Genomic DNA, 16714 nt, shown 5'->3' on the forward strand with positions numbered 1-16714 from the left:
ATCAGTCTACTCACTGGAGCCTCTCGGTGCGCCAATTCATTTACAAAGCTCGGCTTCGCAAAGCCGAGCAATGAACGCGGGTGGTTTGGTCGCCTGCAGGTTGAATCCGTCCGGCTTTCGGTTCAAGGGAGGTGGTTTGGTCGGGCCGAGATTCCACGCACCATCTCGGCGCGGTACCTCGCGGTCCTGGGCCCGATGGCTCAATCTCTCCTGGTCGGAACCCCGCCCCCGCCAGGGGGCACCGTTCCGCTTCCTCCTCCTCGCCCTTGAACCGGACCGGTCGCCTTGCCCGACAAGGCCCGGACTCGACCGTGCGGGGCGGGGCCAGGCCCGAATCGTGCGCGACGCTCCGAAGCGGGGCGACGCAGCATCGATCCACGCGAGGCTTCGCATCCAACAAAGCGCGCCCCGCGCGAGGCTTTGCATCCAACAAAGCGTGCCGCGCACCGAGCGCCCGCTATCCGTCGCCCTAACTGCTAACCCGGTCAACGTCGATGCTTCACTTGCATGCTCACACCACGCGACCCGTTTCACACTCACAAAGCCCGGCGTTCCAACGCTGTCCATACATTCCATACACTCCGTCCATTCCACCAACGCACTCCCTGTTACACACCACACCTCTCGCGCACACTCGCCGTTCGCACACTCCCTTAACACACCTCGCGCACTCTCCCCCCTCGGTACGTACCCCGTACCACTCACCATGGGCGTGCACTCTTGCATCCACCCACTAACGCGCTCAGATGGGCTCTCCCACACCCGCGCCACAACCAACTCAGGTGTGCTTCCTCGCACACGTTCCACCACCACCTTACTCTCCGTGTCACACTCACCCTCGCACGTACACTCCGTATCGCTCTCACTCCCTGTGTCACACTCCGTACACCCCGACGTGCATTCTCGCTCGCACTCGGTATCACTCCCACACTTTATAACACGCTCACTCTTTGACGCACACTTTTTCCTCACACGCGTGCCATTTTTACTCACACGGGACCCTTCACCAACGCCAGGGTGCCATATCGATCCCAATCGCGCGACAATTTTCTTCGCGCCAAACCCCCTCTTACAAAATCTCCCGGCACCACATACAGCCCGTCTCACCTTCGGGGTTCTTCTTCCTCCCTGCACCAGCACCTGCAAATCTTCATTTGGGTTATGAAGCACAGCATCGTGATGTGAGCACGGACTTTGTACAGTTTCCATTCCTTCCTCCGATTCCTGGGCTACCTCCGTCGTGTCTTCAATTTCAATTCCCAGCACTTTTTCTTTATTCACCACGATGACCGCTGGCTTTATTAAAATTCCCTCTTCTACCTCAGCAGTCGCCGGCTGCCCCATACCCCGGGTCACGATCTCTATACCCATCATTTTACCCGCGCTTTCCTCCACCTCGCTCAACCAGCGCTTCTTGACCCGCGTTACCTCCTCGTGCACCCGTGTGCTCCTCCCGCCCAACCTGCGGTTAACCTCCTTCTCAGCCTCCCTTACCTCGTATGAGGCTCTGTCCCTCGCCATTCCCTCAGTTATTTCTTTCGTTTCCCGTGATTCGTTTTTTACTTCCCTTATTTCCTTCATGAATTGCGCCATGAAGGCTCGCATGTACCCTGGCATCTCGGGCTCGGCTGCTGCGACAACGGGCGCGGCTAAATTTGGTGCCGCTACAACCACGTGCGCGAGGGCGCCATTTTGCGCACCTGATACCTCCTCAACCACTTCACCATTGTTCTCCTCCTCCATTTCCTCCCTGTGGTCCTGGGTTACCCCTAACCCCTCTTCTAATTCCCCCACCGGCATCCGATCATCTTGACCATCCATGGCATGATTTTCAAATTTCGGATTTTATAAAACAAAATTTCGGGCCACTCGTAATTTGAGCGCGCGTAGCGCTTCAGGTCCGTATCTCACTCCCAGACACCAATTGTTACGGAACCCAACGTCGGCCTATGGTTCCCCTTTGAGGGGGGATTAGTCCCCTCGTTTGTTACTGACTGACGTGGTCCCTGAAGCTGCACTGCGACCTCCGGAAAGGCCGGTGAGCAGCTTCGTTCGTGACCACGGATAAGATGTTAATTTGCCGAGCGGATGGCAGCCGCGGCCCGAACCGTTAACAATGACTAGACCCGATTCCTTAACGTTGGCCAAAATCGTGCCACAGGTGTCCAATGAGGGAAATCACAAAGACGACACGGATGTGAAGAAGAGGAAGACGAAGGCAAAAAGGGTTTGAAAATGCTACTATATTTATTCCTACTATTTACAGGACCAAAATAACCAAGGAAGAAGGAAAGATAATAAAATAAAGACAGAAGGAATCAAGGAGACACTGCAACGCTAGCTTACCTACAGTCTTAATTAATACCCCAGGACAAGACACACAAAACGGACTACGAGCAAACTCACACGAATGGGGAAATTGCAGGCAGGAATGGAAAGACTGGAAGGAGAGGAAGGTCCAACGGGAACCGGAGCTGGAGCTTGATCCCGCAAGGGACGTCGGGCGGGACCTCGACGGCCACCGATGCTACCGCAATCCGGCTCCCGTGTCGCAGCGGGTCGAAACTGCGTGGCCTCAAAGCTGGTGGTGGTGGACTCCAAGCTGGTGGTGGTGGACTCTCTGTGGTGGACTCAACTCATCTGCTTAACTCCTCCTTGACGCATGCTCATGGGGATCCCTCACTCATCTCCCTCTTGCGCGATCTTCGCACGCATATCTCATCCTCAAGCGCGGTGTGACACGCCCTCGTCGGTTTCGGTTCAGCCCTCCCCCCGTGCTCTGTGACCTTATATGGCAATGCCACGGGCTTGCCTCCTTATTTGGACATGGCGCCGAACGGCGCGCCCCTCGTGGCGAGCTACGGGCTTGTTCCATTATTTGGACATGGGACTGAACAGCCCCGCCCCTCGTGGCGCGCCCTGGGCTTGCCTCTTCCCGGCGACCCCGCCCCTCCTGTTCAAACAGAGCACGGAGCACATATTCACTATTTGCAGCGAAATGAGAGGGCGCGCACCCCACGCTTGTGAAGCTGCTTTACCCAGAGAGGGAATTTGGGCTGGGAATGTAATTATTGAAGGGGAGCTATTCTTATTTGATTCGGTGCAATGGAGTGTCAATTAATGGAAGACAAAGCCTTAACCTAATACACAGAATAAGGAAATAACTACCAACAAGCAGGAAATCTATGATTGGCTAACGCGATTGTATATGACCTAACTAAGGGACGCCCTATGACCTTTATACACAACTGGAGGAAGGAGGGTGATATTTTTACAACAATAAAAAAACACAATTCTCATATCCACAACAATATCATGCACGTTCTGATCTAACATGTTGCAGTATATTGTCATGCACGGTATGATCCTTTAAATGACCTAATCTAACGTAAGTAATCGTAATAATATAATTGGCAATAATAATTCGGACAATAACATGACTCCCCATGCCGCTTCCGTCGTGAACGGGTGTACTAGTAGACAGAAAAGCACACCACCGAGGCTCACAAACATGTACCATGTGCAATGCCAATAGCAGTTAGCAAATACATGACATTAAATTATGAAAATCCTAGCTACCTGGAGTAATTGATTAGGTGAGAGCTGATTGGTTATCCCTCCAATTACGGGTGAGAGATGTGAGTATACACACACACACACACACACACACACACACACACACACACACACACACACACACACACACACACACACACACACACACACACATATATATATATATATATATATATATATATATATATATATATATATATATATATATATATATATATATATATATAATCAGATAAGAGTGAACCAAAGTTTGATGAACCTGAGAGCAACTTCATATCCATCACCTGGAGCAGAAGATGTAGCCTACGTCCGGTGTGTGCCACGAGGGTCTGCCACTTCTCAAGCTGTTGCTCACGATCGGCCAAGCTAAGAAGGCTCTCATGTTTGCCCTCAAGACGACTGAATACAGGTGAAAGCCAGGAGCTCATGGTGGTGCGCATCACTTCCACATTGTTCTTGGATCTGTACAAGCAGCTTTGCAAGTCTTGAACCCTCTGCTTCAACTCCTGGATGTACTCCCACACACCTGGCCATGCGAGATAATAATGGATAAATATGTTTTATTGTTTCTGCTTTTACCAAATTTCTGAGCTCAATTATGATTTACGTTTCTTAATGACAACTGTTGCTGCATCATACATCTGTATCTTATGAACTTTTCAAAAAACCGTTAGACGTATTCCATAACATCAGAATATGCTAATGATTGCAAAAAAAAACAAATTCAACGTGTATTTGTTGAGAATCATTTAAAAAGTAAAATTACTTGTAAAAAATATTTTCCTGTCTCTCTACATGGCATGGCATCAATGTGTGAGCCGTCCATCGGATGGATGTTCAACAAGGCATCCCATCTGCCATCCATTGTTGGTGAAAGATATAGTGGAGACATGCTGTCTTTTGCAAAGAGTAGGCGAGCTATCTCTGGCAGCCTGAACAAATTCCAAATTCCTGCTCCAACCTACAGAGGGCACTGCATCAGCGGCACAGCTATGCTCTCAGCAATGATGCAACCAGCAGCCTCAGGCTGCATACAAAATGAAACAAGAAAGAGCAATCAGAGATTGCAGACCCTCGCCAGGACGTTTTTAGTGGTTTTTAAGGCTTTTGTGTTAAAACAAATGTGGCAGCCGAACCACGTGACCGATGATGCCATAATTGTTTTTTACTCAAACAATTTATCCCTAGATGATGCTCAATAAATTTCATCTTGATCAGACAGAGTTTTGTACTTGTCGAATTATGACGTCATAATGGAGACACCTATGACATCATCATTAACAAATGTTATTCCCCATCGAAAGTTCTTTACAACGAGCCATGTGTCGTTTTTTTTGTAAGTAGCGCTTTCGGAGATATAGAGGTGCAAAGTTTTTCGGTGTTTCCAAGATGGCGCCAGTACCACGTGACCTATGACGTCATAATTATTTTTTTAAATTCTACAGGAGGCGCATCCATGGTGCAAATTTCCTGTCAATCGGACCAACAGTTGCAGAGAAAATCATATTTATTCTGTGCGGACAAACAGAGAGAGACAAACGGACTCAAATCCAATACCTTGTCCTATGGCGAGAGTAATAAATCAATCATTGAACTCTGATAATACGTCATATGTCTGGTTGAAATTGAGAAATGATTACTTGGAGAAGGCAGATTATATTTATCCACTGTGGATATCTACACCAACCAAACGAAGTTATCTTCTACTGTTGTTGTTTTGAGGGTCGATCGATGCCACCACAACACAATTTTAATACAGATGATGGCTGCCATCAACCATACAATCGGGCCCACCATGAAAGGCAACATCAGAGTACGACAACACTCTCGATTTGTGGATGTACATTTAATTATCACCTTTACATGGTTTAATACTGCAACTAAATCCCCTTAATCTATCTATAATTCCAGTAATCTCTGTCTGTACGTTTGTCTGTGACCGCTGTTTCTCGACAACCACGGGTCCGATATACTTTTAACTTGCCAGGTATATTGCTGGGGACCCGAGGATGTGCCTTTTCAAGGTTTCATATTAATCGGACAATTACTTACCGAGCTATGTCCAAAAAACGATTCAACCAATCAGAGAGCAGCGAACGATCGCGTGTGCCGAACGTGGCGGACACACTCTGCCTCGGATGGCACATTTGACAGCGTATTCATTTATTTCACGTTGGAAAACTATGTTGCCGTTAAACTATGTTTTAATAAAGTTTTAAAACTAATAAAAACGAATTTGCGATTCATTCGCTTTCCTGCGCGTTTGTGCACGCGATGGCGATTGCTTTACCAAACTCCGGAAGCCGTTCGCTTTGGACCAAACCATTTCATGTAAATAGAGGGGGGGGATATAATTTTAGATATAGATATAGTACGGGCAATGCCCTAGTAAGTGAAATTGCACGAGTGGATGGATACAAAATGGGTGTCTTTCCAATCTGAGCATTGTCACAAAGTAGCTGAAAAGGAAAAATCCAATCTGTGTACAAGTCAGCATCATGGTTGATGTGCAATCCACTTGATAGTTTTTGTTTTTTTGATATTCTTATTTTAAAAAATGAAATTTTAAAAAAATGTGTTCATTTGATATTCTTATTTTTTCATTCGCCCTTCTTCCGTTCCCAATCCACATGAAACCGCATGCACTTCGTCCCCATTTTATATCATTTTGACCCCTCTGTAGGTTTGTTGACCTCTCATGACCTCATTTTTAAAATCACTTTATTGGAAGCAACAACTTTTACCTCCGCTACCGGAGGTGGATGGAGGTTATGTTTTCACCCCTGTCTGTTTGTCTGTGAACAATATATCTCAAAATGTTGTGGACGGATTCGGACGAAATTTGGCAGAGAGGTAGCGTATGTGACAAGGACGAAATTATTACATTTTGGTGAAGATCTGGATTCACATCTGGATCTGTGAAATTTTAAGTGATTCTTCACCATTGGGAATTGGGACCATTGGGAGCCTTCACCATTGGGAGCCTGGTGTTGGCTTAGCGGTTAGGGTGCCGGCTTGGGATCCTGGGCTCGAATCCCGGTCGATCGCTGAATTAACGCCAGGGGGGTTGACTCAGCCTGTCATCCTTCCGAGGTCGGCAAATTGAGTACCAGCTTGTTGGGATGAATGATCCCGGTGTGTACCCCGGTTTAGAATAGGTACACCGTATCCCTGCGCATCGCAAGAGGCGACCAAGGGTTGGCGTCAGGAAGGGCATCCGGCCATAAAAACATTGCCTCAAACAGGGAACCATGATCGTCATGGGGCCCGCAAGGCTAACCCCCGCTCTCGTGGGGAAAATGGCCTTAAAACGATCATTCATTCATTCATTCATTCTTCACCATTGGGAGATAAGGGCCAAAAACGATACTTAGCAGGATATCTCAAAAAGTTGTGGACGGATTTGGATGAAACTTGGTCGACAGGTTGGGTGTGCGACAAGACCAAATCTGTTCGATTTTGGTGAAGATCTGAATATGGATTCGGATACAATAATAATTATTTAATTTTTTTAATGATTCTTCACCCTTGAGAGATCAAGCGCAAAGATATTATATAATATGATATTTAAAAAAAGTTATGGACGAGTTATAAATGAACTTGGTGGATGAGTTGTTTGGTGACAAGAACAAGCCGATTAGATTTTGGTTCAACTCCAAATCCAGACCCGGCCTATCAGTGGGATACAAAACAAACTGTTCAGCCTCACGGAGGTGTGCGCTCTACCCAGCGACGTTTTGGTTGGCATTTCTGCCTGCACCCACAAGCCCGATGTCTGGTCCAAAGAAGGTAAGTTTCGGTGATGATATTGGTGGCTGCAGGTATTTGGGGACATTTACCAAAAAATTAACAAACAAAGCTAGTAAAGACAAGTCAGGAGATGACGATGGTTCACAAACGAGCGGTATTCAATGACAAAGGACTGACTATCAAGTCGATCGTCACGATCATCGACGATTGATGCATCAAATCGGGACCATAATCAGTTATGAGGTAAGTTAGCTACACAATACCGAAAATTCGGTTCGATTCCGACAACTTTGAAAATTTGACCTTTGTGACCTCCAAAGGTCAAATGTCAAAGATTCTGAAATTTGTTGGAAAACTTGTATTTCATGATGTATGTGATAATGTACGATGGCGTAAGACATTTCACCCTATCAGGAAGCGAACAATGTCATAAAACCATCAAAAATCGACTTTTCTAAATTTCGTGACCTTGTGACCTTGAACTTGGGGCGAAAATGAAAAATCGAGCTCCTTGGGGCTAGACACATGACATTGGCCTAACCAAATACCGAAACCCCTGTCAGATTCCACCAACTCCCTTGGAGAAGATGTAGCTTGAACTCGATTACCCCCGAAAAAGACATCTTTTTCGGGCGTGGCTCCGCCCACAATGGGCGCAATACGCCCACTCTAGGCAGGACACAACTAGATCATGATATCAACCTCCCACCCAAGTTTCATCAAGATCGGATGATATCATCGGGTAGTTATGCTGCGGACAGACAGACACACACACACAGACAGACAAACACCCATGACGAATATAGTGGTCACTCTGTTTGATAACTCGTGAACCAATAACGATTATGGCTATGATTACACGGACAACATAGCATACGGTATAGATAACCATACCTGCACTCTCCCAGGTAATGCTGTTCAAACCATCCTCGAGCCTCTGCTCCAGTGCTTCAAGGCATCCATGCACCAGTGGCCGTTCTACTGTAAGCAGTGTGCCAAGTATATCGTTGTATCCATTCGAGAGTCCACTCAGCACTGCGACCCACAGTCGGTAAGTCTCTCGTCGTTCATAAATTTCTTGTGCCAACGCTGGGAGAGGATCAGGTTGCAGGGCCTGCAGGTAGCGCGTTTCTTGCAGGACAGTCAGCAACTGTAAGAGGTACAACAATATTTCATTGTGACAGATCAATGAAAAGATATTTTAGGACTAGTTTATTTTAAAATGAATGGCAAAATCTAAAGCAAAGCTGGTCAAAAGGGAGCAGGTGAGGGACCACCTCAGTTGGTAATTTGCTCATTCTTTTCTATTTAGATCCCCTTAACAACAACAACAACAACAACATGCATTTTAAGGCCATTTTCCCTGCTAGAGCGGGGGTTAGCCTTGCGGTCCCCATGACAATCTTCTCCATTTGCCCTATTTTCTGCATCTCCCCTTGTTAACCCCCTTGCCCGCATTTCTTCTTCCACCATCTTTACCCAAGTCTTTCTCGGTCTTCCCCATCCTCTACTTCCTTCGACATTCATTTCCATCACTCTTCTCAACCAGTCACTTTCATCCTTCCTCAACACATGACCAAACCATCTCAACCTGTTCCTCTTCACAGCATCCATCACAGGCTCTATTCCCATCATCTTTCGCAATTCATCATTTGTCTTCCTCTCTCTCAACGATACTCCGCACATCCGTCGAACCATTCGCATTTCCACCCTTTCCAGCCTTCGTTGCTGCTCTACATTCATGACCCATGTCTTGCTCCCATAAATCATAACACTTCTCACACATGCAGCATACACCTTTCCCTTCAGCTTCAACGACACTCCCCTCATCATCAGCACGCCACTCAATTCCCGAAACTTCTTCCATGCACATCTCACTCGAGCAACCGTTGCCGAGTTTGATCCACCTTCTCCATTCAGCATGTCTCCGAGGTAGCAAAATGTCCCCTTACATCCCCTTAACGAAGGGGAAATTTCCAGATGATGATCAAGTGGTATGAAATAGTTCAGAATTTTGAAATGTCATGAAGTGTAATTGAGATAGACAAGACAAAAATTGGAAAGGTACCACCAGGTCGCTGGATAATGCTATACATGCAGCAGGGATGAGGTTGAATTACTAGACCAGTAAGACTGGTGTTGGCTTAATGGTCAAGGTGGCTGCCTTGAGATCTTAGGGTCTTCAGTTTGAACCACAGTCGTGCCATTGAAATAACACCAGGTGGGTTGACTCAGCCTGTCATCCTTCCATGGTCGGAAAAATGAGTACGGTACCTGCGGCGCTGTATCAAGGCAGGTCAGTCTTTTGGGACTGCCACTGATAGTTTAGTTGCCGACAACCTGACCATGCGGCAGGTAGCACTGGGTTACATGTCTGACATCCCTCACTGGCCTTGCTAGTGGGGATTGTGACTGTGGCAGGTGGCACCCTGCCGAAACTAAAACAACATTTAACAAAGGGGGGATGAGCTCCCTTAGGGAGCCAACAGCCATAGAGAGTACGGAGATGGCGTCTCCTTAAAAACACCCAATTGGGGTAGTGAAAGTTATTTTTCTGCATGGCCTAGTTACCCCCTCCTGCACAGTGTTCCTGTAAAGAAGTTTCCTTGTTTCAGGACCAGATGAAGGGCGTGGCACTTTTTACTCTTCTTCTTTTTCTTTGTCGTCCTTTACAAATTAACGGCCTTCAGCCTTGTTTAGGGTGAAATTCAATTTAAAAATTAAATATCAGCAGCACCGCCGTGCTTCCAGAAATGATGCAACCAGCAACCACAGGCTGCATACGAAACAAAAACGATAACAGTTATTCTTGATATTAATTATAGCAGTGGAAACATTCCAGAGTATAAGTGTGTCTATGTGCTTCAAAGACAAAGAGACAGTTTGTAAAGGACCAAATGTACAATTGCAGAATTGACTCGCAAGGCACAACTGTAAATAGGTAGTTCATGACAGCAAGCAGTTAACCAACAAAGGTCTGCTCATACCTCTCACTGGCAAATGTTTCAGACTCAACAACAACACATAGAGGAGGAAGAAGAGGAAGAAGAAGCATTAAGGGCCATTTTCCCATTTTTTGCAGGGGTTGGTCGAATGATGGCATTCCTCATACGGATCTATCCATTGTGTCAGTTCCGTGCAAACCCAAACATTCCAAATCATTCTGGACATTTTCAATCCTCGTCTTTTAAGGACATTCTCTTGGCTTTATTCCTTCTATCACGAGCATCATTGCTTTCTTCACAGCTTCATCCTCGGACCTTCGTTGTACATGACAATGCCAACCAAGTCTCCTCTTCCTAAATTCTTCATCAGTATCGATTTTTAATCTGTTCCTGAATTCTGAGCTAGGAATTATTTATTTCAGAGACAATACATTTAGCTATCACATCATTGTCATCTCTGTTCTTTCCATTCGCTCATCAAATTATCTTCCTCCAGAAGGTGCACTGTCCTATTTGGAACTGGAACGGCACTCGGTAGAGAGCATACCTCCGTCAGGCGCTGAACACTTTATGTTTTGTGTCTCACGGATATGGATCCGGACATGACCAAAAATCGAATCGGCTTGTACATGTCACCTAACCAACTAACCCACCTAGCTTTGTCATAGGTCGTCCATAACTTTTTGAAATAACGTGTTGTCTGTCGGTTTTAGCCCCAGCACTTAATGGTGAAGAATCACTTAAAAAATTCTCTTATCCGGATCCAGATTTTGATCTTCACCAGAATCGAATCGATTCGTTCTTGTCACACACCGGACATGTCCACCAAAATTCATTCGAATCTGTCCACCGCTTTTTGAGATATCCTAACAGACAGGGGGTGAAAACATAACGTCCATCCACTTTCGCTGATGGAAGTAATGACGACATGTTGAGAGTAATTACAAAAGGTAAACAAGACAAAGCAATCAGAGATTGCAGACCCTCACCCAGGCATGTTTTGAGTGGTTTTGAAGGCTTTTGTGTTAAAACAAATATGGCGGCCAAACCACGTGACCAATGACATCATTTTTTTTTCTCCACCAATTCATCCCCACATGACGCTCAAGAAATTTCATCCTGATCGCATGAAGTTTTGTACTTGTCGAATTATGACGTCATAATGGAGACACCTATGACATCATCATTAACATATTTTATTCCCCATGGAGAGTTCTTTACAGTGAGCCATGTCTGAATTTTTTCTGCGCAGCGCTTTCGGAGATATAGAGGTGCACAATTTTGTGGTTTTTCCATTATGATCGGTTTTTCTAATATGGCTCCCATACCACGTGACCTATGACGTCATAGTTATTTTAAAATATATACAGGATAAGATGCACCTAGGGTGAAAATTTCCTGACAATCTGACCAACGGTTGCAGAGAAAATCATATTTATTCTGTGTGGGCAAATAGACAGACAGACAAACAGACTCAAATGCAATACCCTCTCCTCTGGCGAAGGGCAATAATTCATTAATTAATCCTTAGCAATTTAACGATTAAACCTTTAGCAAGCTATTACCAACTTGGTGGCATAATAGTTAGAGCGTCTGTTTTGAGTCTGGGCAATTGGCATTTGGAACCCCCTAAAAGTGGTACCTGCTGTGGCCTTGCTTTGACGCTTAGCATTTAAAATGGATGGCGGTTCATGTGCAGCCTGTAGCTGCTGTTTGCATCATTTTCTTCTAGGGGTGCAGCAGTGCCGCTGGTACTCATTTGGCTGAACTCAGAAGGATGACAGGCTGAATCAACCCACCTGGTGTTACTCCAGCGGCCTGACAGGGGCTCAAACTCAGGACCCTAAGATCTCAAGCCAGCTACCTTAACAGTTAAGCCAACAAAAGGCTTATTTTAACAGGGTAGAGCATGGATAAACACCCAATCAGTTGGAAACGTTAGCACAGGCTTTCATGGGCCTCATGGTCTCCTCTTGCATTGAAGTTACTTTCAAGGGAACTCATAGTATTATAAGGTATTGATAAATGAATGGGGAAGAACCTCGGAGCTGAAGTTGATGGACAGAAAGCCACTGATTGTGTCTCGCTGAAGAAGAGGCTTTGAGAGATGACACCGAGACATCTTTGCCACGGAGCAAGCCCACTGAGAATACAGTCGTTCTTTGTAGCTGACGAGTATAAACAAGGGGTAGGAGATGGAAATGTTAAACAGGAATCTTCTCGGTAAATAAATGGTGGAACAAATTGTATTTAAATATTAGTCATCAAAAAAATAACAGTGTGCATTCTATCCAATGTTTTCACTCATCGACAAATATCTCACCTCACTAACAGACCAAAGAGATGCCTATACTTGAAGATGACTTGAGAAGCATCTTCAGATTCGAGACACCTATCAAGTCAAAACAAAAACAGCAAATAGCTCTATATATACATATATATATACATACGTATATACACATACACATACATATTGTTATGTTTATGGTGGTAGGTAAAAGAATACCATAGGAGAGGTAGAACTGTATGGGAAGTAGCATGGACCGCGTGACGTGTAGGAGCATTTTGATGTACGTATTAAGTAGGGAGACTGTAGCTTAAGGTTGTTTAATTGTACATCATACGGGGGATGATGCAGTGCTAATTATCTGTAGGGTTTAAGGATAATTTTCCCCAGTGCATGCCTTCCCTCTGTAATTTCTCCCTTACGTTTTTGTGCACAACCTTTAAATTACAATTACCGCCGACAAAAGCGAAGAACAAGCCGATCGGGCTAAGCCCCACCCCATGGACCTAATAAGAAAAAGGCCCCACCCAAAGGGAGGCAGAGAATCAGGGGGCGGAGAGAAAGGCCGGCAGGCTATGCCCCGAGGGACGCGATTGGCTCTCAGGAGGGAAGAGAAGGAGTGCGCGTCTTTTGCTCGAACAAGAAGGCTTCGTCATCTTTATTCCGAGGGCTGAGAGATCTTGTGTGCGCTTTTGGAGCTTTTGTTGCGTCGGCAGCATTTTGAGAAAGGTTGTGGTGGTGGTACTTTTCGGAGGCGGAGGAAGCCGCGAGCGAGGCGAAGGAGGCCGTCTTCACCAATTTCCCCATCACTCTGTGCGATTCAATACGTGAGTTTTGTCGGCCGGTGCCATCTTGTGCGCTTCCCGCGCAGAGACATCGAGCTTGAAAGGCCACCAACCACCTAAACAGACCCTTTGGAGACAGCTAAGTGCTGGAGAGGGAACATTTTATTTTCCCCTGTGTTTGTGGTCGAATCAGTGCATGAGGTACCTCAGAATAGAAAATCGTAGTTTTACTTCAACATTTATTTCGTTAGCGTTTATTTTTATTGGCTCATTTGTGTACATTTTTATTGTCATGTATATTTGTTTGTGGTTTCGGGAATAAACCCTTGTGTTTGATCAGTAAACCCCTCGCATCTCTTCCTTCCCACGGGTGCTAAAAATAACTGCCATTTTTGGGAGTCGGCTCAGAGTTAAAGCTGGTCCGGCTATCCGTCCCCAGGCGATCTTAATCGCCTGGGCGACACGACAATATGTTTCAAGCCCCATTACAATTATATGTGTGTACCAATATGCATGTGGTGCTCATGAAGCACATAACCAAAACAGATGAAAGTGTTACTTCAGTGTAATCTACACCACAAAGGATGAGAAATGGGCTGTCAGAACATTTCAGCAATGGAACAAGTTAATAATCGGCATCAGCCCACGGGTCCTAAAATCCTGTTCCTCCCGCTCTTTCACTCCCTCTCTCTGTTCTCTTCACCCTCTCTTTTGCTCAAGGTCAACTGCCATCTGCTTGGAAATCAGCCAACATCACCGCTTTGCACAAAAAAGGTGCAAAAACAGATCCTAGCAACTACAGACCAATCAGCCTTCTCCCAATTATCAGCAAAGTCATGGAATCCATCATTGCTTCGGATATGAAATCTTTCCTCTTCTCCAATGGCTTGATCTCTGATCATCAATTTGGTTTCAGACCAGGTCACTCTACTCTGGACATGCTGCTTCTGCTGTCTCAACAATGGATGGAGGTCCTCAATGCCAAACAGGAAATTAGAGCTGTCTCCCTCGACATATCACGTGCCTTCGATACGGTCTGGCACCCCGCTCTGCTCACCAAACTCTCCTCCTTTGGTATCCATGGAAATCTCCACGCATGACTGGCGGACTTCCTCTCTAGTCATAGTCAACGTGTGGCCCTGAATGGGTTTCTCTCATATCCTCTTCCTGTTCAGGCTGGAGTTCCCCAAGGCAGTGTTCTGGGCCCTGTGCTTTTTCTGGTCTTCATCAATGATCTCTCTGACTCTCTTGAAAATCCTCTCTATCTCTTTGCTGATGACTCCACTCTCTGCCGCTCCATTCCTGATCCCTCAGATCGGCAGTCTGCAGTCTCCTCAATCTCTGCAGACCTGGACAAAATCACAGACTGGGCAAACAAGTGGAACATGTCTTTCAATCCTGACAAATCTCACACTCTTACGATGTCTCTCCGAAAAGACCGACTGGACAACCCTCCCATCTACTTTCTGAATAATCCTCTCAAAGAAGTTCTGTCACTCAAGCTTTTGGGTCTCACTATCTGCCATGATCTTTCCTGGGAAAACCACATTTCCAAGCTGGCCTCCAAAGCCAGTCGCCGACTGGGCATCCTCCGTCGTGCGAAGTCCTTCCTTGGCACACCTGAGCTCCTCACCACATACAAGGCTTTCATCCGCAGCTCAATGGAGTACTGCCCTTCCCTCTGGGCTGGTGCTCCTGCCTCACACCTAGCTCGTCTTCACGCTGTTGAAACCAAAGCTTTCAGAATCATTGGAATCTCTCGCGATGACGCTATCTCCGAGGGCCTTTCACTTACTCACCGCAGGCAGGTTGGTGGTCTTTCCGTCCTCTATCGACTCCTCTCCGGCCTTGCTCCCCCAGCTCTCTCTGGGCTCTGTCCCCCAAATATTCCTACAGGTCGCACAAGATCTGCCTGCAACCCTCTTATGGTTAAACTGCCAAAATCAAGACTCTCTGCTCACCTTCACTCCTTCATTCCTCTTTTCTCCCGCCTCTGGAACAAACTCCCTCACTCTCTTCAATCCCACTCCTCCCTCCAGGTCTTTAAAACGGCTGTTCACCACCATCTCTTATCTTCCCCAATCCAAAACCTTGATCTTTTCTACCCCCGCTAATTTCACCCAAAATCCACTTTTTTGAGGTGCCGACTTCTTTGCTGGAAGTCCTTGGTGTCCTTGCGTTTTATACCTATCCTGCCTCCCCCAGGCCCTCACCCTCCCACACATCTCCCGATGTCCCTGCTCTCAAATGTTGTGTTTGTGTGCTTCCTCCCCTTATCTCCCCATCTTGTCGACCACTCCCCTTTTTATATACTTTGTTTGCTTGTTTGTTTTATTTGTTTGTTTGATAAATGTTAGCTCTTTCACGAGCCTCGACTCTGTATACAAAAATAAATAAATAAATAAATTTAAAAAAATGCAAACTATCAATATTTTGATGTAAAACCTGAACAAGTAAAACAATATTAAATGAAGATTGTGAAATATTAGGAATAACAGATCTCTGCCTTACAGTGGATATATATGTGCAAGAAGCGAGTAAAAATGTTCAATTCTTCGTTGAAGTCCTTGCGCCCAAAGGACGTGACCTGCTGTAGTTGGCATGTTTCTGCTCACCAGTGGCAACCCTGAGAAATATGGCATCCAAACATTGTTACTTGCTGTCTATGGATCAGCAGGTAAATTAATGATATGTAAAAATAAAATTGCATTGCATGAGCAAACAAGGTGCTTTAGCAAATAAAGTTTTCAAGTTATTGTTAAGTTGCATACATACTGAGTTCCCTCTCCCAAATCAGCTGTTGTGCATACACGGCTTGTGCTGCATCCATCTCAATGTCAAATAAATGTAGTAGGCGGGAACAACAGTGTTCAGCCTCCATAGCCAACATTGGACGATTAAGCAAGGATCCAAATACTGCCAGCACCTGTCCAACACATCGCCAGACTCTACCATCAGGAGACGTCTCAAGAAACTCTAAAACGACAAGGACTCCTTACAAGCTCGGGATTTGGAGAATTAATTGTGGAAACAATGCTAAATAATGGGTACAATATATAAATAATACAGGATTTATCCATCCCAACTATATTATAATGTTGCACAAAGGTACATTTGCATATTGATAGTTTACACTGTATTGGATATCCTCTAAATAGAACAGTTACACAACAAAATAATGCTCATCTTTAAATTTAATTATAGTTGTGACAAATATCACACTCGGTCATCATTGAGTCAGCAATATGGATCGCTCAATCAAAGACCTTCTCCAAAGGGGACTACAGTTGACTAAAGTGAAGACCCATCATCATCTTCTAATGGAACAATAGGACAACGAAAAGCTGTTCCCCAGGTAGCAGCACTCAAGT

General features: G+C 45.6%; 1 protein-coding gene across 1 annotated transcript in view; it reads right to left on the minus strand.

Moving 5' to 3' along the window:
- Positions 1-16714, minus strand: part of DNAH9 (dynein axonemal heavy chain 9) — a 241309-nt gene that overhangs the window by 200341 nt on the left and 24254 nt on the right. Inside the window, exons 10-15 of the mRNA XM_078785082.1 lie at positions 16119-16269; positions 15855-15969; positions 12595-12663; positions 12313-12439; positions 8221-8476; positions 3861-4102 (exon numbers count right to left, since the gene is read on the minus strand). Of these exons, the coding sequence (XP_078641208.1) occupies positions 3861-4102; positions 8221-8476; positions 12313-12439; positions 12595-12663; positions 15855-15969; positions 16119-16269 (960 nt within the window). The remainder of the gene's footprint in view (positions 1-3860; positions 4103-8220; positions 8477-12312; positions 12440-12594; positions 12664-15854; positions 15970-16118; positions 16270-16714) is intronic.

The sequence above is a fragment of the Myxine glutinosa genome, chromosome 9 (genome assembly GCF_964187855.1).
Source record: "Myxine glutinosa chromosome 9, kmMyxGlut1.1, whole genome shotgun sequence".
Lineage (NCBI taxonomy): Eukaryota > Metazoa > Chordata > Myxini > Myxiniformes > Myxinidae > Myxine > Myxine glutinosa.